We start from the raw sequence: 24750 nt of genomic DNA, 5'->3' as shown, positions 1-24750 counted from the left end.
TAGGTTTTTTTGGTAGGATAGGTTTGCTCTCTGGTCATACATAGATGTCATCTTTCAGGTGGGCACCATTCTTTTTCCACTGATCTTTTTCTGTTTGTAAGCTTTGGATTTGCATATCTTTTAACACGTCAGTAGTTAAGAGTCCACTCTGCTCTAAAGTTAACACTTGAATTCCGCCTTCTGCTGCCTCTTTGGCTGTTTTATCAGCAAATGCATTTCCTAGCGAGACCTTGTCTTTATTTCCGGTGTGTGCAGCACATTTGCATACTGCTAATTCTTCAGGGAGTTTTACTGCTTTTAGTAGCTCAGTTAGAAGCTGAGCATGTGTCACAGGTTTCCTTGTTGAGGTCACCATTCCCCAGTTTTGCCAATATTGTGCGAATGTGTGCACTGTAGCATAAGCGTATTGGCTGTCCGTGTATACAGGGACAGAGAAGAATGCATTGCTTATATCTACTACGGTAAACACCTTAGCTTCTGGTCATAATGAGTTCAGCAACGTATATGGGTCTGGGACACATGGTGCTCGTTGTATTACTGCACTGTTGACTGCTTGCAAATCTTGGACCATACGCCACCCTATAGATGGTGCTTGTTTCTTTACTGGGAAGATGGGGGTGTTACAGGGTGAATCTTCACATTTGATAATAACGCCAGCTTTTATCAAATCCTCTATCACTGGCTTGATGCCTTCCTGTGCATCAGCTTTAAGGGGATATTGCCTGACACTAGGCCTGTAATCATTTTTTGGTCTGATCTGAACTGGTAATGCTCCCTTTACTAGTCCAACGTCTGATGGACCTTTGGACCATAAATTTTCTGGCACCCCTTTCAACAGATTCTCTTCTTCCTCAGAAAGAAATATATCTCATCCCTCACTATCGTGCATGTGTGCTTCTTCATGCACTTGGATTGTCCAGAACAAGGATTTTCTAGTCAATCCAGTAGCTGCACTAGTCCATGTATTTACAGATGTGGGTACCCAATCGGTTGCTTTTTCTCCCTCCTGTACTACGCGCCCCAAATCTTTCCACTGGAGTTCCTTTTTCTTGTACAGGGATATGTGAGGGGGAGTCCACATCCTGAAAAGCTTTCTTATTTCGGGACTCAATGTGACCCCTACCACAGAGGTATTTTTTGCATCTGAGTACATATAGTTCACAGTTACTCGTGTTGGGGTTAATTGTTTTAGCTTTCTCTTGTAGTCTGGGTCTGGACCGGGTTTATCTTTGTACCACATTGTGACATGCAAATCATCAGGAGACATTATATCTTGTGGAGTTAAGATGGCCTGTCTTCCCTCACTCAAGAGCTCTGTCCCCGTGTTGCATGGTGGTTTGGGTGTAGGCAGCGTTGGATACAGCTTCTGCTGCTGCTGCACCCTCCTCCTCACTCTCTTCCTCTTCTACTCCTAGCCCCCCCCTTACTGCTCTCTCCTTACTGACTTTCTTCCTCTTCCTGCCTACGACGTCTACTAGAGGTTGTTTCATCATCCTCTTTTCTGTGAAACATTAACTTTGTTTCTGTCTGCCTCAACACATTTATCTGCACATTCCTTTTCCTTAGCCTCTTTAACCTTCCTGTCGCCTTCTTCTCTTTTCTGTGCTACTTCTAGCCAGTATTTCACATCCTCATAACCATCTTTGCGCACTTTCTTGTTTCTGCTTTTATTCTTCCTTTCTATTGCTCCCTGTAATTCAGTTAATTTCTGAGTACTTAATTTACCATTATAGTTGTACTTTTTCACCCATTTTTCAAGGTATTTTACTTTTTTTTTTTTTTTTCGATATATTTCCAATCTTTGCATTGCAATGCTTCTCTAAATTGACATTTACTATTTCCTTTACCCATTTTATGTGTCTTTTAGTCCAGTGTAATAACACCTAGGGTGTTCTAAACACTGGGAAATTCAAGCAGGACAGTGATTCAAATTTCCTTTTGTGGTAAGTCTCACTTCAACTCTTTCGAGTGGAGACTTCTTGCCTTTGCATCCACAAAAGTCCACTGTTTAACTCCTGCCTTTTGGTATGAGGTTAAATACCTAGTGGTATTTTCCCCTCCACTCACTCACTCACTCACTCTTTCGTACTTTACGCTGCGCTTTTTCAGGCTTACAGAGGACTCCGCCGTCCTACGGAATTTAACTGTAACACAGGGGACTCCGCCGTCCTCTACGGAATTTAACTGCGCCCCAGGACTTCTTTGCCCTTATTCACCTGCCAGTGTCTAGAATATTCAGGGTTTTCGCAATGACCCTCAGTCATTCTTTTCCTTTTTAAGAAAACTGTAACTCACCGATTTGTGTTGTCTCCCTGTCAGACTACCGTCAACCGTCGGATCTCAGTCGGCGGGGCGGATCAGTCCTGGAAAAGGACTCACCGTGCACGGATTTTCCTGGTGTCCGCCTCGCCCACTGAAATCCTCAGATCTATTGGTATCCGGCTCGAAGGACCAAGTTAATGTCGGGTTCAAGCAACCTGAACATTATTAAAACACACACACAAAGAGAGAAGACACAGAGTTAGAGTTTTCTTCCTTGCAAGGGAGAACGGACGGAAACGTGCTCAGTTACACTTTCCACCCCGCTCTGAACCCGTCCCGCCGTCTCCTCTCTTTTTATTTCCTTAAGGTGGTTCCTAGTTACAAAAGGATTACAGCCCCTAAAGGGTGGGGGACACACGGGCTGAAATTCTCTACGTATCTTTTTCTAAACATGGTTACAAAGAAGTTCTCGTTTGTAGCAGGTGTCTTCATTCAGATCAAAGGCATAGTTGCGGCCTCCGCCTTCTTGTAGGAGTGTTTCTTATCTGCCTCCTCAATGCGGTCACCTCGACCCTGAGCCTGCCCATGAGGCTTCGTGATACCTCTGAAAAACAGTTAACACATCCTCTCGCACAGACACACACACACACATATATAGCTCTCAAACAGTATAAGCAAATGTAGGATAACTTCTATGTACAATTATTCCAACAAGCATCCATCTTTCTTCTCCTCTCTTGACATTTGGACTACAATGCTTTCAATAGCTTGGAGACAAAAAGCCCCGCTATTGATCTGTGTCAAAATCAAAGTGCTCTCTTGTCTGTCTTTTCTGGTCAACAAAACTCTGAATCATTTGTGTGTGAGCAACAACATCTATACAACAAGAACAACAAAACAGGAGTAAATTCTTAACTTTACAGAGCATGACAGTTCAAGGGTTAAAATGGTGTAGTGTATGAAATCTTGTGCAGACATTTGAAGTAGTATCTAAAACAACCGTAAACACAGCTAACCTTTCTGTTCACAGATCAGTGATGTATGGGGAAAGAAAGTGACAAATTCTAAAATGACAACTACTGTCCTTATAGTGTTCGATCCTGAGAAACCCCCATTCATTTTGCCATTGACAAATAGGAAATCATTTCTCCTGGGAAATTTACAGCATGAACTTTTACCAGAATATTATTTTTTGAAAAGGTAAGGTTATTAACTGTAACCTTAACCGTAACCCACAATAAAGTTTTTACATAAGCGAATGTTCAAGGACCGCTTCTCTGAGTCGATGCTCTTTGGCTATCAAGGTTAGAGCTGAATTTTAAAAAGGTGTGAAAGCACTTTGACTAATTCTTGTAATTGGGCAGCGTGAACCTTAACAGACCCAATGCAAAAATGCAAAGTACATTTTTCCGCTATGATCCAGAACCAAAGAAAACAAACTGTAGGTGTACTCACATATGATCAATCTGTGGTGTTCAATGCATTCCAGGAGTTATTTTGCAATGTGAAGTGTTGCAATTTACTTTTTTGGTGTACCCACTATTCCTCGACCTGCCTCGCTCGTCTACTCCTACTTCAGTGACTGATTTCCTACATTTCCCAGAATGCCTTTTGACAACACTCAGAGAGCAAGTGTAGTAGCAACAACAGAATGAAAGTTTTTCTAGTGGAGAAAAAGCAGGAGTCAGGCCTTGCAATGCAGTCTTGTAGCTACATTGCATTCTGGCCTATTGAGGCTACTGTTACGTCTCTATCCTCTATAGTATTCCCATTATAGACCATGCAAAGAAAGACAGACACATTCATTTCCAGGGAGAAAAGTTTTATCCTTTTCATAGTGAACATGGTGATCAGTTCAGGGCCGCTGTAGTGATCACAGCTGAAAAATGGCTGTTCGACACATAAAACCAACATCAGAAATCACAGACATGTGTGGGTGATGTATTGTACATACATAAGCGATTCAAAAAGGAGTTGTTTCTATTGGCTACCAGCTGAAGGCTATTCGAGTTCTGCTGATCACAATCACAATGCATCATTGTCATTTTACACATTAAAGGAAATCCCACTCAATTTAAGAACTGAATGCTATTGCTTCGACAGATCACTTGATAATTGTGAACTTAAAAAAAAACAAAAGGTCCAGAGAATTCGTTTTCAAAAACCAGAGAACTAAGACCAGAAAGATATTCTGGAGATAAGTAATTAAGTAAAACTTTATTCATATAGCGACTTTTTAAAACATACTGTTTACAAAAGAACCAAAGAGAAAGAAAAGGCATGAATGATGTAAAAGGACACTTGGTAACAACAGATAAGGGCAGTCTAAAAATTTTCTGTGGGCCACAAGATCATTCTCCCATTCAATATTGATTGGACTGTCCTAGACTATAGGAATAACGGGTATAGATTCTTAAATTGAGTGGTATTCCCCTTTAATTCTGTGGCAGTGAGAAATAGCAACATGTTCTCGGGGGGGGAGTTTTTAAGAAGCAGGCGCACACAGTTGGCCAGATACCATACCATGAATTTTTGCTCATAACGTGTGACAGCATTATTATATCATCTATTGCCACTCGGCATTCACGAGAACCAATATGCAAGATCAGTTACAGAGACTTTCCCTCGTATCAAAATATTACGAATTTTGCATGAAATGGTTAAATTGAATTCTTTGACATTGACGCGAGCATCTGCATGCGTGACTGCGACACATCCAAAAGCACTAACATTCAGTTTAATAAATCATCAACATCAAGAATTGCATAACTCTTTAAAGTTATCGGGCCGACGGTGATCCTGCGACTCGAAAGCCTCCCCCTCAGAGATTCTCCTAGGTATCATCAAGCAGAAAACTAAACCCAACGACATCTAAAGTCGGCATACCACTGAACATCAACACCAACATTCATGTTAGGACCGGCTCACTGATGAAAAGGCGTTTAATATAATGCATAATAACGCATCAGCCTGGTTGTATTTTCTTGCTGTGCCTTGCCTCGTAAACTGCCGCAAAGCGTTTGTTCCAAACTGAATCCGTTATCGAATTAAAGTGCAGAATCATCTGATAAACGGGCGAGATGTGTGTGTCATACAAAGTCAAAAAGTCAAAACATTATCTGGAGTGTTGCATGTAGAAAGCAGTAAGTTCCACTCCTGCACAGCATCAAGGCCATCATCCTCTAGTGTACGGCGTGAAATGTTTCTTGTCATCCCTTCTGCACTGTGGAAACACCCTCGTTCAAAACCCCCAAGTTGACTGATGATTATTTTAGATACATTTCCCCCCATTTTTGGAAAGGTGAACACCCAGATAAAAAAAACATAATAAAAAACAAAAGATAAAATCTAAAATACAATACCAATCACAGTGCAATAAATTCTGAGGAGATGCACCCAAACCAACTTGACCACCAATTTCACCAAAGACCTCAATAACACATCGGAGGACTGCTAAGAGAACTGGAGAGCCAACGTTATCAATGTTGTACTTTACAATTGCCTTCTAACAGATAAGTGGTGTATGACCAGAACCCAAAAATGTGGGGAATTGTGGTGAATAGAAAAAACAAATGGGATTTGTGTCTAAAAAAAAAAATAAAGATAAAAAAATGTGTAAACTAAAAAAAAAAGGGAAAAAATAATCACATCATGAAATACTGCAGAAGTCGTCATTACTTTATGTGGTTATCAGAGGGACAACCTAGGAGAGGACAGTGTCACTCAGACAGCCACAATTACAAATACAACAGTAAGATATTAATAATGTTGTCCATCCTTTCAAACCCAAACTGGGTGAAACATGCCACAGTGCATATGTCATACTCCCAGTTCATAGGCTGCTGTCATGAAAATGTCCTCTCCTACTTTCTCTATGAGTGTGTTTTAAGACAGGAGCCAGTTTGTTGAGTGTATGGCTGGCAAGACGGTCTGTCCAGTACACAGTAATTACAGAAACTGGGTTCAATTCTCTTTCAATTCAATCAGGAAGTAGATTTCCTTCAAATGTCAGATATCAGGGGTATGATGACGCTTAAAAATAGAAATTAACACATTTAGTATATTCCAAAAAAATGAAACCTTGAAAAGATCCTTTGGCCAGAGAATTAAAACATCTAGGTGTTCAGAAAGTTTTCACATGCAAAGTTTGCTTATTTTTTGCATCATCCTGAACATGAGCCAGTTCAACCAGAGGTGGACCTTAGCGTGGCCCCGTCTTTCCTACCAGCCCATGACACTGTGACAGTTGCATTTAGGGAAAAAAAAAAAAAATACAAAAAAAACCTCTCTTTTCAAGCTTTACTTTGTTCAAGGAATACAGCAAGGTTTTGGGAGATCAGCCCATTGGTCAACTTACCCATTAAGTACTGAGAAGATTGACAGCAGAATCATCCATGTGTCCCAAGTAGATCAATGGCTCCTGTGTGACATGCTAACACTTTAGCATACACTATGTTGAGTGATAGTAGGATACTAGCATTATCCACAGTAAGAAGTGTTAAAATGTTAGTATTGAGACCATCACTCAACATAGTATATGCTAAAGTGTTAGCGTGGAGCATCGGAGCAAATTATCTACCGTGGACACATGGAAGATGTTGGTGTCTATGTTCTCAACACCTAACAGGTAAGTTGACCAAAGGGCCAATCTCCCCAAAAATTGTATGTATTCCTTTAACCTCACTCACAGCATCTGAATTGAACTCTTTAACGCCAAGGTTAGTGTGATAAAAATAGCTACACCAGTCCCCTGTTATCCTAAAGTGCAGCAGCAGAGTCCCATTCAATGTAACCGGGGAAAAATAAACGTTGAGTGTTCTGTAACAGTGACTTCCTCTTGCTCCTCTTCACCGTCCTCCTGATGGGATGGGTTGGTGGAAGGACTCCTTTTCTCTCTGGGCAGTCAAGCGACGGCCTAAAATTACAGACGCCTTCTAAAGTACAGATGCCTTCAAAAGAGCAGTGCTTGATGGCTTTCCTAGTGTTTAAATGCTACACATGAGGCCTAGAGAATGAACAGCCACGGGTGAGATGTATGCTCCGATGCAGCATGAAGCCATAGGCCTAAATGTAACACAATGATAGAGAGAGAATGAGAGAGAGCGGCATTGACCTCCGACGGTCATTATGCAGTGTTGTGTCTCCAGGAAATAATCAAAAGGATGCAGTCTTACTCGATCTGTCGCAATGAATAGAAACTTTACTGGTCCACTGGCTGTTGGATAGTATTTTCCAGTCTGGGCAATCCTTACTAGCCAGAATTTGAGAACTGGGGTCTTAGTTCAAGGGAGAGTGAGAGAGGCTATCACAGTTGGAAAGGCTGAGAAGCCCCCTTCCGGTGACCTCATCACACTTTTTGAACTTCTAAGCTCCTCTAATCAATTCTTCGCCCCCAAAAATGATATAGGATAATCTCCCCAAGCCCCAATCCCGATCAAACTGAGGTTCACCTGTGTGACACGCACGCACACGTCTGATTCAAACGTCCCGTTCTGACCTTTAGAGTATCTTGGAGGAAACTTTTGGTGAGGTGACGGCAGAGGGACTTTAAACAGCCTCCAAACTGGAAGCGCAATGGTACTTGGTAGCCTTCTGCTCTCAGTGCACTTCATGGATAAAAGTCGACCGTGGGTGGGTTTTCCAAGTCAATGGCTTGGGGGTGCGGGTGGGGATGAGCTATAGAGTCAATAGTCTCTTTCTCGTCTTTCCATCTTCCCTCCTCCCACTTGTTTTCTCCTCTCATCCTTGCGTGATAAGACAGCGTCTCTTTTGGAGGCACGAGAGTCGGTGAAAAGAGGCATCCGTTTCGGCGGTGGAGCGAAGAGGTGGCGGAGGAAAGGGGGGGTGGGGAGGGGGGTTACCATATGTGTGATTCACAGTGAGTCATTTTAATGACGCCCACACCTCCTCCTAGCCGGCGGTAGTTCATTCCTCCGTACAACCTGGAAAGAGGAGACGCAGTCAGAGGGTGAGGAAAGAAAAGGTTCAAGCGCTTTTTCATGTGGTAGAAGTTATGTGATTGTGACACTTGAAGAAGAACAACAAAAACAAGCACATAATTTGTGATAAACTGCAACCAGATTGGTGCAGGTTACCTTCTTGGGGCTATTGTGACACTAATAAGGCAGTTCATGAATATAGGCATAATAAATTATCTGTTCTGTAGGCCTATTCTTGACTGTGTGCAATATCAATCAATGTTATAAAAACTAAAAGATTAATTTTGGTGTGGGGTTCTCTTCTCTCTCAGTATTTTAGTGGAAAAATACTATCCATTAAATTGTCTACAGTAGTAATTTACTTTACTGGAATGGACTAATGGACGTTAATATCCAGGGACTGGTGCCAAATTCAATTCCCCACTGCCCAAATGAATTTATCAAAATGCAGCTCGCTTGTGAATCATTTGCACAAGGATGATAAGGTATCACGATGAATCCTACTAAGTGTCACTAGACCGAGACAGTAGACTGTAAGTGGACTGGACTGCGCCAAGTAAAGGTGTCTGGTAGTGTCACAACAGATAAGATATTATAATGAGGGCATCATCACTCAGTGGCATCTGAGCAGAAGCATCTTTCAGGTCACAGTTGAACACATTCACTTCTACAATGATGCTTACATCTGAATAGTTGCTTCATTAGATTCTCATTTAGTTTTGTAATGGCCCTGCTAATATCCGGTTATCCTATATGCTGTAAATATGTGTAACGAGTAGCTACCATTATTCTTGCACTGGATTTGGTTTGTTAGTTTCTTTGTGCTTAGTAGCTGTATTTTGCAGCCTTGTCCTTTTGGACAGTGTCAGTTACCTCCATGTGTTGGCATCAGGGTCGTAGACTTCTATGGTTTTGAGATACGTCGTCCCGTCAAAGCCTCCCACTGCCATTAGCTGACCATTCACCACAGCCAGGCCCACCTACAGAGAGAGATGGGGACAGAATACATGGCATTACACTGTGGCTTTGTACGCAGCTGCACTTTGAAGAATCTTTTCGGTACCTTAAAAATCATCAAATCCACATTTTTGTGAAAATGATTTATTTTCATCCACCTAGGACTTGGTTTTGGAAATGTTTTACAAATCTGTCAAGGCTTGTGAAGTGAATGGTTGTCATAAACTTCTGTCACCACATGCAAAGAAAACAATTCCCATCTTGTCTCAGAGATCAATTTAATTTGGGGCGCTTGTTTTATTAAATATGGAATTAAAACACACTGCGACATTTCAACAAATGTGTGTTAAACATTCAACTTGGTAAGCAGTGAGCAAACATTCACAGATGGCAATTCCCAATTCCCAATTCCAAAGCCTTGTGTACAAAATTGCTTAAAGTGCATTAGGTTAGGTGACTGAACACGTACATCAGGGACTGGCAATGGAGGAAATTCCCTTGCTGATTTTTTTGCCAATTGAAATTACCTGATATTTGTTGATTTAAAACTTTTTGTCAGTATCTATGTAAAACAAACCAGTGCAATCTAAACAGGTACAGTCACTGAAATACTACTGTACATCTTTAGCTAAAATGAAACAAAAATTGTTTGAACGTCATGAAATCTCTACACACACACACACACACACAAACACCACCCACCCCGCTCCGTCTGGACGTCATGGCCACTACAGGAGACCACTGGTTGGTCCTGGGGTTGTATCTCTCTGCGCTGCTCAGCTCTGTGGTGTCGTCTCTTCCTCCGACAGAGTAGATCATGTCCTGGTAGACGGCGCAGCCTAGGTGCTTCCTCCTGGTGCCCATGGGAGACACTGTGTGCCAGCGGTTCTCCTGAGGGTTGTAGCGCTCCACTGAGAAAGACAGAAAGAAAGAAGAGAGAACATGAATGAGTGATTACATGAATCCATTTCAAATGTGCATAGGGGGATACCATGTGCTAATGATTCTTGAAGGGGTTTTAAGGCTCTGTTGGTAAAGGAGGGATCAAAATGGAAAGAGAGAGAGAGAGTATGAATGAGTGATTTAGTTGTTCAATCAGCCAAACAATCAAGTAGGGAAATAAAAACATAAAAACCGAAGACTTAAGTATGCATTCACAGGGAAAAATGTTGACCTTTGGCCTGTTAACAGTTTTTAAAACATGCATCATTAAAGTAATGAGATATGTAGAGTTCAAACAGCTAACAGCTATGGCGCAGACCTGCCACTAGAGGGCTTCTGGTCTCATTTAAGAAACCCTCCACATACTCTGGCATGGTTGTGTACTCATCCTCCAGTAGCTGCTTTCTCTAGCAATGTTGTCATTATCAAAGCTACACAAAAACCCAGCATGGGCCAACTTCAAGACAGCACGCTCTTGCCGAGTATGAAGTGGAACAGAGTTGTTGTGCCGCGACTCCACAACAACAATGCTGAATCATTTCAAAACCCATCCAGCTATTTCTACAAGAGAAGACGATGCAGCATGACAATGTTTGTGTGAACTCCTCTGAAGTGTGACGGAAACCAAACTGTGAGAATCTCTGGCCTAATTGCCAACATGATTGCTAAACATATGCAACCAAATCAGTACTGCAGAAACCACAATATGGTGTAAATGATTCTTTTTGGCCATAATCAGCCTTATCCATTTCTGAGTATATTCTATCTGTGGTATATAATTAACTTCTACTTAGATAGTTGTTATAGCTCTGTGTGCATTAGTGGCATGAATCAGTAGCGTACCGGTATTTAGTGGCGACGTCCCGTCGGACCCCCCCACTGCGTACAGGAACCCCCCCAGCACGGCCACAGCTACCCCGAGTCTCCTGGTGCTCATGGAGGCCACGCGTGTCCACTTGTTCTCCTTGGGGTCGTACCTTGAACACAGCATGGTTGGCGTCCCGTTAGGCAAAAAAACAAGAGGCATGCCAGAATAACACGTGAAGAACTTTTTGGGGAGTCTTGTGGCTGCAATATGCAACTATTTTCACATTAAAATAACAATGAATAAGATATATATTATTCATTATCAGTGTGTCTATAACCCTGTGTGTTCATGCGATGAACACAAACTGTTTTTAGCTTTAAATTTGTTTGCATTAATAGCTTAAAGAAACATTACGCAAGGCTGAACCACACAAGCACAACTACTATTATATAATAGTGGCCATGTAGCTGAGTGATATTTCTAGTTCCTTGTTGTGGTTACATGGTGGAGCAAGTTAGGACAGCTAATTATGATGTGGAGTGACAACAATAGGTTTCCATTTTGACCAAGATGAAAATCCTCAAAATAAAAAACAATTCTAATGAGACATTGGTTGTTGAGCATGATGTTAATGCACTGGCAAGTACTGATGATTTAATGAATATTTTTGCTTGGAAGACACCAAGTATTTAAAAAGTTGATCAGATTGAGACATCACAGTATAATGTTACAGTAAATTGTATATCATAAACCTGATTAGATGCATTTACGGTATTTAATAGTTTTTCAGGATACAAATTTCCTTTTGTCCTCCTTAAGTTGCTTCTAAAGTACAGGATATACCACACCGTTAATGTATTTGATTTCATTTACTGTATGAAATCAGTTATTTCATATGCATTTCATGTATCAAATCAGCACTCAGGCCAGCTATAATCACTGAGGATACATTATATTTGAACATATACGTAGTTACAAAAAACACAAACGAACAAAAAAAAAAAAATGTGGGGTTAAGTTGGTGCCAGAGAAAAGACCCTAACAAAAAGGTATTTTGGAAATACAAGCACCTCAATGGTGTACAGGCAGATCCCCAAGACAAAGACAAAACGATACACACACACACACACAGTGTTGGCAGTCACCTTTCAACGATGTTGAGACAGGAGACCCCGTCCTGTCCCCCCACAGCATACAGATAACCCCCCAGGACGGCCACGCCCACGCTGGTACGACAGGTGCTGGTGGGGGCCACATCACTGCTCCACTGGTTGGTCTTAGGGTCGTATCTGGACGGGGGAGAAGGCATACACAACAGTTGAATTTTTACTTTATTTTTAGGAGGAAGGAGGAAAAGTCTGTCCAGAGAAAGCTTGAGCGATCGGACCTCTCCACAGAGTTGAGGTAGGACGAGCCGTCGTGACCTCCCACCGCGTACAGCAAGTCGTCCAGAACGCTGACGCCGACGCCGCATCGCCGCTTGCTCATGGACGCCACCATCCGCCACTCGTTGGTCTGGGGGTCGTAGCGCTCCACGCTGGAAATGGCATCGCCGCTGCACCAGCCGCCAACTACCGGAGGGGGAAACATGGGAAGGAATGACGGATGAGAAAGAGTATTCCGTATCATAACAGTAAAAACGGTTGAGGGAGTGGGACAGAGGGAAAGGAAGCGCTAAAGAGAAGAGAAATTATGGGTGAATCGTCTCCTCCGTCAGTCTGAGGCTCATGGGCTCCAATTATAGATAAGGCATGCAATCGACTTTTTCTTCAATTCTCCACAGTAGCAAAGGCATCCATAATTTCACCAGCCAACTGAATTTCTTAGCAGCCAAAATAGTACAATAGAAAAGACCAACTGAAGACAGGCTGGCCACCTGCCGAAGCGGCCCACAGAACAGAGCAAGCTGCCACCCACAACCAAAACCTGGCAGCATTGTGGCTGGTGGTTGGCATTCATTTAAAGCCATGGAGATTTGGAGCTATATAGGATCATTTTCATTTTAGTGGCTTGAGATACCGACCTGCGAAAAGCACCTCTCCACAGCGGATGGGTTTCCTGGGCCGGGTCCTGGGGCCCTGCATCAAGGGCCTCTCCTGTGGCAGCAGCAGGTAGTTCTTAGCTTCATCCACCAGGTCTCTGTAAACCATCACAAAAAGACACTTTCAATATACAAGTCATAATGCATGGTTATATACTGTCACTACACATTACCTAGGAAATGAGCCCCAGGGAAACACCTTGAGCTTGCTAAGAATATCAAGCAAACTCTTATACTTCTGAATGTAGTCTGAGTGTGTTACTCTTCAGTGTTGACAAGAAGAATGAAAAAAGATTTGGGGTTGTTTTGAGTGCAAATTTCATGTAGGCATGATTTTTATCAGTATTTTGGCTTGTATCATCCTCATTACAGTACATTACAACTAATTACTTTAAGTCTTCACTTCATGGGTTCTAGATTGAATTTTTTTAGATTGAAAGTTTTCATTTTTGACAACTTCTGAACTCAGAGGTAGGAGCTTATGAGGAGCACTTGAAGGCAGAAACACACACACACACACACACACACACACTGACACCCACCTGCATTCCTCATCACTCTTGATGAGAGGGTCTGAGCCCACGGTGCCCACCAGGAACTTGGGGCTGAGAAGCGGCAGACGGACATGCTGCAGGACCTACAGTACACATGAAATCCATGTCATTCCCAGGCTCTCTCTGTGTCACAGCTGACTAAGGTGGAAGCAATGCTGAGGGTTCACGACCTTAAGTTAGGCAAGCAATAATATCTGGAGTACAATCATCTTTATGCCACCAGGCAGAATATCTTGATTAATGCATGACCTGTGAACCAAACCATAGCAGTATTTATAACCATATTGTTAATAGCAGCAGTAGCAGCTGTGGTAGTATATTTTTTCAGCATCAAACCTGTGGTAGCTGAGGCCTGCGTTCCTGGATGCTGTATTTCACCCAGGCCATCACAGCGTTGAAAACCTGCTCCTCGCTGCGCACGTTGAGCTCGTCGCTGGAGATGATGTCAATCAACTGGTTGGCCGGCAGCAGCATAAACTCCTCGCTTTCCATCACCTGCAAGACAACAACGCAGAACAGTCAGCGAGTTGCTCTGCCGGAGAGAGAGAGAGAGAGAGAGAGAGAGAGAGAGAGAGAGAGAGAGAGAGAGAGAGAGAGAGAGAGAGAGAGAGAGAGAGAGAGAGAGAGAGAGAGAGAGAAAGAAAGAGAGAGAGAGAAAGAAAGAGAGAGAGAGAGAAGCTGTCTGGGTGAGTGTGCAAAAATTTGTTATGAGCTATCACCGGTGCAAGCAGTGTTTCCCTATTTTTACCACCGCGCTATCGCTACAGCGCCATAATAGTCGGTCGGGATGAAGCGCTTCATTCCTCTGTATCTGTGGGCCATCAAACTTCATCGCGGAGTGCAGCGCTCGGAAATCATTTTCTACAAATCATGTCTGTTCTTTAATAAAAGGGAAGTAAAAGTTCTATTACTGTGAATTATCTTTTACCATCAATCTTCACACCCTCGCTGCAAATTTTCCCCCCAGGTCCCGCAATGCTCTTTGCGTATACTGAAAGAACGATACATCATCACCCCGAATGCTTTATGTGGACAGAATTTGTACTTGTTCAATATCTATTGGTGAATAATGAATTGACTGTCAGTGGGACAACAGCAAGAAATCCAGACTCTGTCACCTGAGGACACAACAGTAGAGGAACAGTCAGTCTGTATGCCTGTCTGTCTATCAGTCTGTCAGTCAGTCTGCCTCTCTGTCCATCTCTCAGTCTATCAACATCACACACACTCATCTCTTATCACCTGAGGCAGCAAAGACAGGAGTCGGGCTGTTTGTCAGCTGATTACAGCCCACACACCAGAACAGCCCGAAGCAGGGTTTCCCCTTTCTATTGACTCATAGTCAGCCCACCAACACTTTTTTTCTGGCCGCCTACATCAAAGGTTCTGGATGAATTCCAACAGTGTTGGTCAAGGATTCTGGAGGTCTTCAAATACCCTTATGCTTATTACTTAAGGCTGCACTAAGCATGGTTTTTACATAAAAATACCACCGTACCCAATGTCTGACGAGAGGAACAACTTTTAGCATGTTGGTTGTCATAGCCAACTTATTACTGTTATGAATCTCTTATGGGACATGGAAATGAGACCACAGTTAAACTGAGGCGGTAGACCCCGTTTATGAATAGGGAAAATGCCACGGCCTTACCCACTACAGCGTCGTTAACCCTGCAGGTGAGTTTTATGACAATGGGCCTATATGTCCAGTCTCAAACGTCAACACATCTCAGACCAATGTTTCTAATCACTTCTGTCAATATGGCTGTTCTCAGACTTCCTGGACTCTTTACTAAGTTTACCATCCCCTGTGAAACTATTTTGTCAAACACAATCAGGCAGACAACTGTGCTAGTTACCATGTGCATACATCCCTAGGCTTGGAAAAACTGAACGTCAATAGTGCTGCAGAAAGAGGAAGAAAACAACTGGGCGACTGCTCTGTGAGCATGTGACATGATTTCCTGCTGAATGCGTGACAGTTACTCAACACAAAGGTGTGCATGAGTCCACAACATGTCCGCCTTCCTCACTGAGAGAAAGAGAAGGAGAAAGAGTGAAGAAGAAAGAGATGAGAGAAACAGAGAGAGACATAGACAGAGATAAAAGTGATAAACCTCTGCTAATCTCTTTGTAGTCATGCTGCATGCAGCGTCTGGCTCATTACCCAAAACATTTAATTAATTAATTTTTCGTCATGTATTATATGTTCAGGGTGGGTCTGCATCAACTGAAACTTCTGACAAAAACTAATCTGTGCATGGGATAATCATAGATTTTGGATAACTGTGATAACAAAAGTACCAGTTACTGCAAGTTTCAGAAAGCCAAATTTGAGACTTTAAGATAATGCTACCTGGAATTGAATTTAAGAAGAATTTAAGGGACATGAATTGTGTTTAGTTAAGCAGATAGGATGCATACTAGGGATGCCGCGATCGATCGGCCAGCAATCGGAATCGGCCGATATTCAGTATAAATATGAGATTGGAGAATTCCGATAATGCTTTATAGTCAGCGATTGCAAAAACCGATCGATGACGCAAAACACGTGAGCCATGTGCGTTTGTTTACATAATGGTCTGCGTGCAGAACTGGATGACAGTCGAGACCAGAGGTTTGATTCTCTGCCCGAACCCGAGCCGGTCGGGTAGGAATTTCCCCTCCATTCCTCGGGCCGGGCCGCTCTCGTGGTCAGAGATATAGCCCAACGTCGTTTTTTTTTTTTTTTTTTATAATTGGGGTGGGGAGTAAGCTATTTGGTGTGATAATCAGAATGTTATATGTATTATAACATTGTAACCTTAACCCTTATGTATCAATCACTGTGATCGATACATATTCACATGTCAGTCAGCAGCGGCACAGCGTCTCCTCCTCTCCTCTGGCGCCGTGCGCACGCAGGCAGGTTGATAACCATGGATCCCGTGCGTAATTCTGAACAGATTTCTGTCATCCAAATTTCTCTGTAATCCGCAAAGTCTGATTGTTAATTCCTTGTGTCAATTATGTTTTTATCACCAGTCAATCAAAGGTTACGATTTGAAATGTAAGTGTCGGGTTTTCGCTGCCTACGGCACCACACTCGCTTTGCGAGTCCTTTGCGAGAGGAAGTAGGCTATTCAGTAAGATCCCGCACGTAATTCTGAACATTTTTTTGTGTCATTCAAACAACTCGGAATTAGTTTACTTATAAACAGCCAACTTACTAAGAAAATTTCGGTTTTAAACCGGGCTCGAGCCCATAAATGCAGCCAATGGGACGGGCCGTGCCGGGCTCAGACAGAACGTGCACGGGCTCAGGTAGGGTCGGGCTTGTTTTTTTGGGCCCGATCTAAGGTCTGGTCGAGACCCTAACAGCGGAGAGGCAACTGAAAAGTCTCATTTCTCTCTCTCTTAAGAACATTCACATAGCTATACAAAAACAAATACTGAAATGGATATACACTCACCGGCCACTTCATTAGGTACATCTTACTAATACTGGGTAGGTATCAGCTTTCAGCTCAGTGTCAACTGGCTACCAAAGTGACATCTGCCTCAAGGTTCGACGTGTTGCATTCTGAGATGCTTTTCTGCTCACCACAGCTGTAAAGAGGTTATCTGAGTTACTGTAGCCTTTCTATCAGCTCGAACCAGTCTGGCCATTCTCCTCTGACCTCTGCCATCAACAAGGCATTTTCGCCCAGAGAACTGCCGCTCACTGGATATTTTCTCTTTTTCGGACCATTCTCTAGAGATGGTTGTGCGTGAAAATCCCAGTAGATCAGCAGTTTCAGAATTACTCAAACCAGCCCGTCTGGCACCAACAACCATGCCACGTTCAAAGTCACTTAAATCACCTTTCTTCCCCATTCTGATGCTTGGTTTGAACTTCAGCAGATCGTCTTGACCATGTCTACATGCCTAAATGCATTGAGTTGCTGCCACGTGATTGGCTGATTAGATATTTGTGTTAACAAGCAGTTGAACAGATGTACCTAATGAAGTGGCCGGTGAGTGTATATCTTCGGAGGGTGTCTCCATTTATTTAACTCGACTCAACAACACAGGCAAGTGGCAACAGTCTGAGTCTTGTGCTTCGGTTATCTCACTAAATCATGTTGCACTACCTAGAACACACATGGTTTTGTTTACATAATGATCAAGTAAATATTGAGGTAGAAAAAAAGAAAATGTGGATACTTTTTAACCAGGACTCAATTTGATGGATGAAATGTATGTAAAATGGAAACTGTTAAACCTATAATACTGCTATACCAGCTACTATAACAAAACAAAAAAACTATCGGTATGGCCGATCGGTATTGGCAGATATGGCTCATAGACGATCGCCGGCAAAAAACGTTATCGGGGCATCCCTAATGCATACTGTACTGCTAACCCTGTTCTGGATTAATCTGTTTAATTACGATGCAACATGCAGTGCAAATAAACCTACTTTTAAGGCCTTAAATTCTGATCTGTTTTCAGGACCTGTAGACAGCCTGTTCCTTTACCTCCTGAAAATTGTGCTGGGTGAACTTGTCGGCGATGCGGAGCAGTTCGCGGCAGGAGTGTGTGTCGGCGAAGGCCCTGATGCCGAGGCAGTTGGAGGGATCCAGCTGCCTCTTGAGGAACTCGCAGCAGGCCTCCTGGATCTCAGCCAGCTGGAGGAGGCAGGCGGCAGGCAGCAGCGTCTGGACGTTCCCCTCCTCTACTGTCACCTAGGAGCAGCGGGGTCACAACATCAGGGGCTCTTTAGATGTTTTCAAGGAAACCAAATAGGGCTGGGCAACATCATGTGTTTTTAAGGTATTCAAAGTATACAAAGCCACATAGATATGCATATTTACTAAACTGTAGTTAATATGAATGGAAGAGACACCTGTGCAGGGTGTCTACAAGTTCCAGCAAGTTACATTTATGATTTATTAAGATTTTTTAATGCCAGAGACCAATTTTCCAACCTAAAAAAACACTCAAAATGTGAGTGTGTGACTGGGCTGATTTCTCACTGGAAAAATCAAGAAACCACAGCATTTTCAAGACTTCTAAAAGAGAATTCAAGATGCTGTATTTTAACTATATTCAAGACCTTCTAAGGCCTTGAGTTTAGATAATGTGATTGAATCAGCCTGTTGCTGTTCAGTTTGCATTGGAGATATCAAATACCATTGAATATTGTTATACTATCAAAAATAACAAAAATATTGTGATATATTGGCCACAAATAGACGCAAGTGAAGAGTTTAATCTGTCATCCTGGGACCTAGGCTCATAAAAACCAGTTGCAGGAAGTGAAATATAACACCCCCACCCCCACCCCCCAACCACCCCCCCCCCACCCCCCACCCCACACCCCCGGAAAGTCAGAGCTATGACTAGTTACCTGCGAGGTGTAGGCAAAGTCGATGAGCAGCTCCATGGCCCTCTCGTCTATGTCACGGATAACCACCTCCGTCTGCCTGCTCTCTGCCAGCTCTCCGGTAAACATCGCCCTGAAACAAGAACAGGTAAGTTGACAAACTTATTTTTTTATTCTTGCTCACACTGGAAAAACTACTGCACTCCAATGTGGATTACTGGATACATTTCCATCTTACACTTTTGTAAGATGTGCAATGATTAGTATTCAACATTAGTTTGGCAGTAAAAATGGTACAAGATGTCAGACTTAAAAGAACGCATGACCCAAGGTACCAAATAACTTCAACTTTCAACTTTATCTGTCCCTGGAGGGCAATTGGTTTTGGTTTTGGTTTTCAAATAGAAAGCACAGAATATGGGGGAACTCTCATGGATATTGGAGTTGCTGGCTTTTGGACTGGACTGACACTCAAGTGAGCCCCAAACTACAAAGGGGGACTGAATAAGTAAAGTCTCAAAAGGAGCCAGGTTTTTTCACTTCTTGCCAAGTTGTTGTTCCATTTTCCTTTTCCACAATAAACACCCCTGTCCACTGATTAGCAAAGAACTGCATCTTTTGCTTTCTTTTGTTTGATTATTGCACCACCACACAGCTCTTACTACTAGCCAATTCCTCTGATACAAGAAATAGTACATTTGAAAAATTCATCAAGTGTGAATTCAAACCACTTAAATATCAGTTACATGCATTCCAAACTACTTTAGGGACTCAGTAAAGTCAGATTTGAAGCAATGTGTTATCACTGCATGTCAAACACTTTCCATACAAATGTTCTATTATTCTGCTTACAGGAATACAAAAAAGGTTTTGAGAGATTATGCCCATGTTCCCATCACGTAACAGGTAAGTTGACCCCAAAACTTGTCATATTCCTTTAACAAATGTGGTCTGAACGCACAGGTTGCCTCTTTGTACCTGAAGTAGGGGCTGCAGGCGGACAGGATGACGCGGTGGGCGTAGATCTTCTTGGCGCCCACCACCAGCACCACGTCGCAGAGCTCGCGGTGTTTCCGCAGCAGGTTGATCACCTCCAGGGTCTGCCGCGGGTGTTTGTCCGAGACGTAGGGCATGCGTGCGGGCTGGGGGACCCCTTCAGGGAGCTTGTTGGGGTCCCCCAGGGTGCAGCGGCTGGTGATGTCCATTCCAGTGGCGTCTTGGCGTGCGCTGGTGGCCCTTCATGGGAACCAGAGGAGTCAGTAAGTGAGTAAATATATCCTTGGTTTTTACTTGGCATCACGCTGCTCTCTGTGTTGAAGCCAGCAGGGTCAACCACCCGATTAGTTTAATGTTGCTGAGGTTGGAAATTACTGGGTGTGATGTTGTGGACTAAGAATGAGACAAAGTGCAGTAAGATGGGAAAAAGCATGCGATTCTGAATTCCAAAAGAGCAAGAGTCTTTAGAAACCAGCTGGTTTTGACCCATGTCTCTCCTCAATGTAGAAGGAACGATGTGCTAGGCCTTTCGGCGTGTTCTGTATAAACCACCATGATCTGGCTTCAAATTCAGCCAAACAACAGAACAGCGTTCACTGTGTTGTATTTATAGAGCTGGAAAATGCATTTGGCTCAGTATCAAAATAACTTGATTTTGTAAGTGTAGCAAATGCCATCAAATCGCTCGTATTTTATACTTTTTCTAGTATTGTTCTGCATTTAGTTTTTTTCCAATTATATAAATATAATATATATTTGCATTGTATGTGTGTCTACTTATACATATGAATGTATATTATCTATATACAGATATATGCAATGGGCCTGTCAAATCAACCGCCCATTCATCATCACACACACACAGACCTGACCCATGGTCTCAGTCATTCCCATGGCTATCAGTTGTGCCAAATATAGCCTTGGTCGGGTCACTGGCCACTAGATAGCCAGTGAAACCTTATCTACACTGGTAGGTCCACTCTGACTCAGTGCTCCCCTAGATTTTTTATAGCAGTGGGCATTGGGGGTAATTTTGGTACTGGGACATTGGTTCACTTCAGATCCTATTCCCATAATCAACCATCTTATTTGGATACATCTAGCTAGGGCTGCCCCCGCCAAAGATTTTCCTAGTCGACTAGTAGTCGTTAGTTCAAGCCATTAGTCGACTAGTCGTCGCACGTTTATGATATTAATTTAATTATTTAAGTTTTTTTTTTTTTTTAAAAACACACCCAAGTCGCGGCTACTCGTGGTCAGAAACACCAGTGAAATACACTCTGGTTCATGGGAAAAAACACACCCAAATCACGGCTTCTAGCGGTCAGAAACACCGGTGAAATACACTGTGGTTCACCCAAAAAAAAAAAAACACAATAGGCGTAGGCTATCAGTCGCTTGCTTTGAGCCCCGCTGCTGCACAGAGCGCTGTCCGCTTGTTTATTCAAAGTTTATTAATATTGTGTCACGTGTCCAAATTGCACCAAATCCGACACTGCACGTCCTTGGGTCCCCAGCAATACACCCGCCAAGTGCAACCCTGGTCTAATAACTTTTTAATGACAAGGTGCAGCTCCCGAATGGAGTTTGAGGGGGTTTTTTTGGGTTTTTTTTACCCTGCGACTAACTGACCAATGAAAACTTGGTCGACTAAGACTCTTCTCATCGACTAACGTTTGGTCGACTATTAGGGGGCAGCCCTACATCTAGCACAACATATAGACTAATCATATGTAGTTATCCTTACTGTTTATTTTGTGTTAGACAATAAGGCTGTACACATGTAGAGGAAACACTGTCATAAATATACAAGTTAAAGGGGATCCAAGGAACATAACGGTTAATTTATGAGAAAATATAAGGGTCATAAAACACGGGCCACTTGCTCAATTTAGCATAGCTTCAGTATATCCAACAAATCACAACCTCTCTCATTCCCTCATTAATCATTGTCCACTCTCAATGGAACGTGTAACTGAGTGCATCAACAGAGGCACAACTATGGGTTGTGGACATGCTTTGGGTGGATGCCTTCAAGATGAAAATGCTAGTTTGTTTTAATGAGCGTGGGTTCCAGGGCGATATTAAGTTTCTTATCTTTCGTCTCAGGCTTTAAAAATAAAGGTTTGGAAGTCCTGTTCAAAAACATCCCACCAACCAATTATCTGCCAGACCATTAAACTGCTGGAGCAGTGGCAGAGGTGATAGTGACCGCGGGCTTAACAAGGCAAAAGGGCTAGGGTCAACTCCATGTCAGCAATGGAGGTGGGGTGGTGGGGTGGGGGATCTTCTTGGTAGAACCCCCCCAAAGCCCCACTTTGATGTAGGGGAAACTCTATATGGCAGGGATCTTCCTGCCTTGTAGAGAGGCTTAGGTGGTGATGTAACCAACAGAATGGGTGTCACTTAGTAACGGGTGTTTAAAACAAGATCCTTTAATAGGACTCATTCTGAAGCCTTATAAAAAGGAAAGGACATAGTCATTTTCATGATATTATTGGGTATTGGATAGTTCCATGTTTTCATTTGGTCAGAAAAATCTATTCTCTCGGCCATCTAAGAGTTTAATAGGCAGGAAACTCAGCTATAGACTAGTTTTCCCTTGGTCCTTTGCATCAGCTGACCAAATTTCTTTATGGGGTGACTCTCCAAGTGGTCTACAGTATGTGTGAATTAAGTAATGACTAATCAGAGGAGAAGGAGTCTTAGTTCAAGAAAGGAAACAGAGGCAAACCTCCTCTTTGTGTTGTAGGAATCAGCCCTGCACAGGCATCTACCCTCAATCTGTCAGTTCACATCAGAATTCCTGACAGACAGACGGCAGTTCATGCATGAAGGACCACAGCTGACTTTCAAATCAAGGTTTAATGACAACAAAGGACTCAGTTGGTAATCTTGTCAGATTTTGATCTTTGGCCTGAGACAAACATAAGCATTAGGGTTGATAGATTCCTCCACACTGACAGGCCTAAATGTTGGGATTTTTAGTTTTGGTAGAGAGAGAAACTGCAATTTAGTAAATAACCAAAAGGTTACTAAAGGTTGTCACTCAATCTCCAGTCTTCCATTCCCATGCAGCACCCACTAAATCCAAGCTTTGATAAAAACCTTGGGAAAAAAACTGATCTACAGTCTTCACACTAATGTCACACCTACCTGCGCATTGGTTTTGCGTCCATGCACTGAAGAACAATATCTGGTCCCACACCTTGAGGTTAACCTTCACAGACAGAGAAACAAGTCTAGAGTCAGAGTTAATTCATAGTCAATCTTTCATGACCAGGGAGGTAGTGGAGGGTGAGCCCACCTCAACTCAGTTTATCCACTTTTTAGTTTTACATAAATTCATAGTATACATCACAGCATGTCCTATCAAATTGATTTAAGTTATATGAAGGTTATTAGGTTATTAGAGTATTTTAAGGGAATTATTTTTGCTTATGAATCACCCACTGGAGATCATGTCCGCCTTGGTATTTAACACCAGATGACTGGCCATGACCTCGGTTTAACTCAATGACAACTGACCCATGACCACCTAACTCCGTCCCAGTTTTAATGCACTGACAACCAATATGGCACAGCATTTTATCAGTATTTGAAATGCAGCAGTTTGCTAAAGCACAATTTTCAGTTACACAAACGTATTAACCTTATCTCGGGTTAGAGTTAATTAGTAGACAAGATAAAACAGGAACGCAGAGGGAATATTGGATCGCTAATGTAGCAAAGCAGCGACACAGGTGTTCCCCCGAACATTAATATGGTTATCTTTTCACGTTACAAAAATATCTCCAAGTTTAGACACATCATATAACCTAATACACCTGTCACTCAACCACTATTACAGTCACAGTTCTCGCATGATTTACAGATAAGCTAGGCTGAGGGTGTCGTTAGCTTGTGTTAGCTAACTAACAGTTAGCTAGAGTTCCAGTAGATAGACGGATCCGGACGCACTACTCAGCCAGTTACCACTAACCGCAGTTGGCTCGTGCTACAGTAAGACTTGGATTTCAGTGCGGTTTTGCGAGAAACCCATTAAATTGAAGGTCTGGACGCTCCCAAGTCGGATTTTATTCCAGTTTAACGTTAAAACTTAATGAGCCGGATGATTCCCGAAGAGTTCTGAAAAATAACATTATGCTAGCATTGGCGTTGGCGATTCCAGTCACAATGCAAACGAGTAACGTTAATGTAAATAGACACGACCCAAGAGCATAAAAACGAGATTATGAGAGTAAAAAGCAGACACTGGAGCATTTATAACCGACATGTTCCGGGTAAATGTGTCCGCCCGGAGAGACTGTCTAAGCGTGAAGTCATATACCATCATCGTGTCTCAAAACCTGAAATGACAATTGAAACCACTGTTATCAGTGGCAAGTACCCGGTAAAACAAACATGGCAGTGGGTTTAACAATAACTGCATGTTTAAGACGAGATTTACCTTATATTTCCATCCCAACGTTAGAAAGGAATCGCCCAGGTTGCTAATGTTTACAATTTTATTCCGCTGGTTAAACGCTGGTTTAGCTTTTCCTCCTCGCTGATCTGCGCCTGTGCAAAACTACCATACGCCACCTCCTCCTTCTTCTTCTTCTTCTTCAACATTTCCGGCAGACTAGACGCCTGCAGCCGTATTGCTGCCCTCCACCGTTCAGTCAGCGCATAATCATAGCCAAACTACCCTCGAGCAAGGCACTGAACTCTGAAGTGTCCCTGAGGTTTTCACTTAAGGTCACCCTGTGCTCTGAACCATCTGGTGAAATCAATGGGGCCTGTGTTATCTACGAGGGGTTTTGGATTTGCATGATCTTGTTTTCCACTATCTTTGGAGAGGACAATGGAAGTTAGGAGAAAAGCCATTAAGGATTGGGATAGTGAACTTTGACAAGAAATAA

The 24750-nt window shown here is 42.7% G+C and overlaps 1 protein-coding gene across 1 annotated transcript; it reads right to left on the bottom strand.

Annotated features, from left to right (window-relative positions):
- Positions 1-4067: 4067 nt before the first annotated feature.
- klhl20 (kelch-like family member 20) lies at positions 4068-24389 on the bottom strand. Its single transcript, XM_071907012.2, has 14 exons — positions 24297-24389; positions 23003-23066; positions 19829-20086; positions 18875-18983; positions 18003-18209; positions 13840-13998; positions 13492-13586; positions 12932-13047; positions 12296-12479; positions 12054-12197; positions 10944-11077; positions 9861-10069; positions 9075-9181; positions 4068-8204 (listed from the first exon to the last, which is right to left on the bottom strand). Exons 2-14 carry the CDS (start codon positions 23023-23025, stop codon positions 8120-8122), a joined length of 1830 nt encoding a protein of 609 aa, XP_071763113.1. The 5' UTR covers positions 23026-23066; positions 24297-24389; the 3' UTR covers positions 4068-8119.
- Positions 24390-24750: the final 361 nt, after the last annotated feature.

Source organism: Centroberyx gerrardi, chromosome 13 (genome assembly GCF_048128805.1).
Source record: "Centroberyx gerrardi isolate f3 chromosome 13, fCenGer3.hap1.cur.20231027, whole genome shotgun sequence".
Taxonomy (NCBI): domain Eukaryota; kingdom Metazoa; phylum Chordata; class Actinopteri; order Beryciformes; family Berycidae; genus Centroberyx; species Centroberyx gerrardi.
The sequence above is the reverse complement of the archived record's forward strand: the minus strand, read 5'-3'. Positions and strand labels throughout refer to the sequence as shown.

What these genes read in the sequence shown, in the direction of transcription:
- klhl20 (XM_071907012.2), bottom strand. Translation starts at nt 23,025, where the DNA reads ATGGACGCAAAACCAATGCGCAG. An exon ending in TGTCTCAACATCGTTGAAAG is followed by an intron (nt 11,078 to 12,053) that starts GTGACTGCCAAC and finishes GCTGTGTTCAAG; the next exon opens with GTACGACCCCAAGGAGAACA. An exon ending in TGACGTCCAGACGGAGCGGG is followed by an intron (nt 9,182 to 9,860) that starts GTGGGTGGTGTT and finishes CTCTCTCTGTAG; the next exon opens with GTGGGCCTGGCTGTGGTGAA.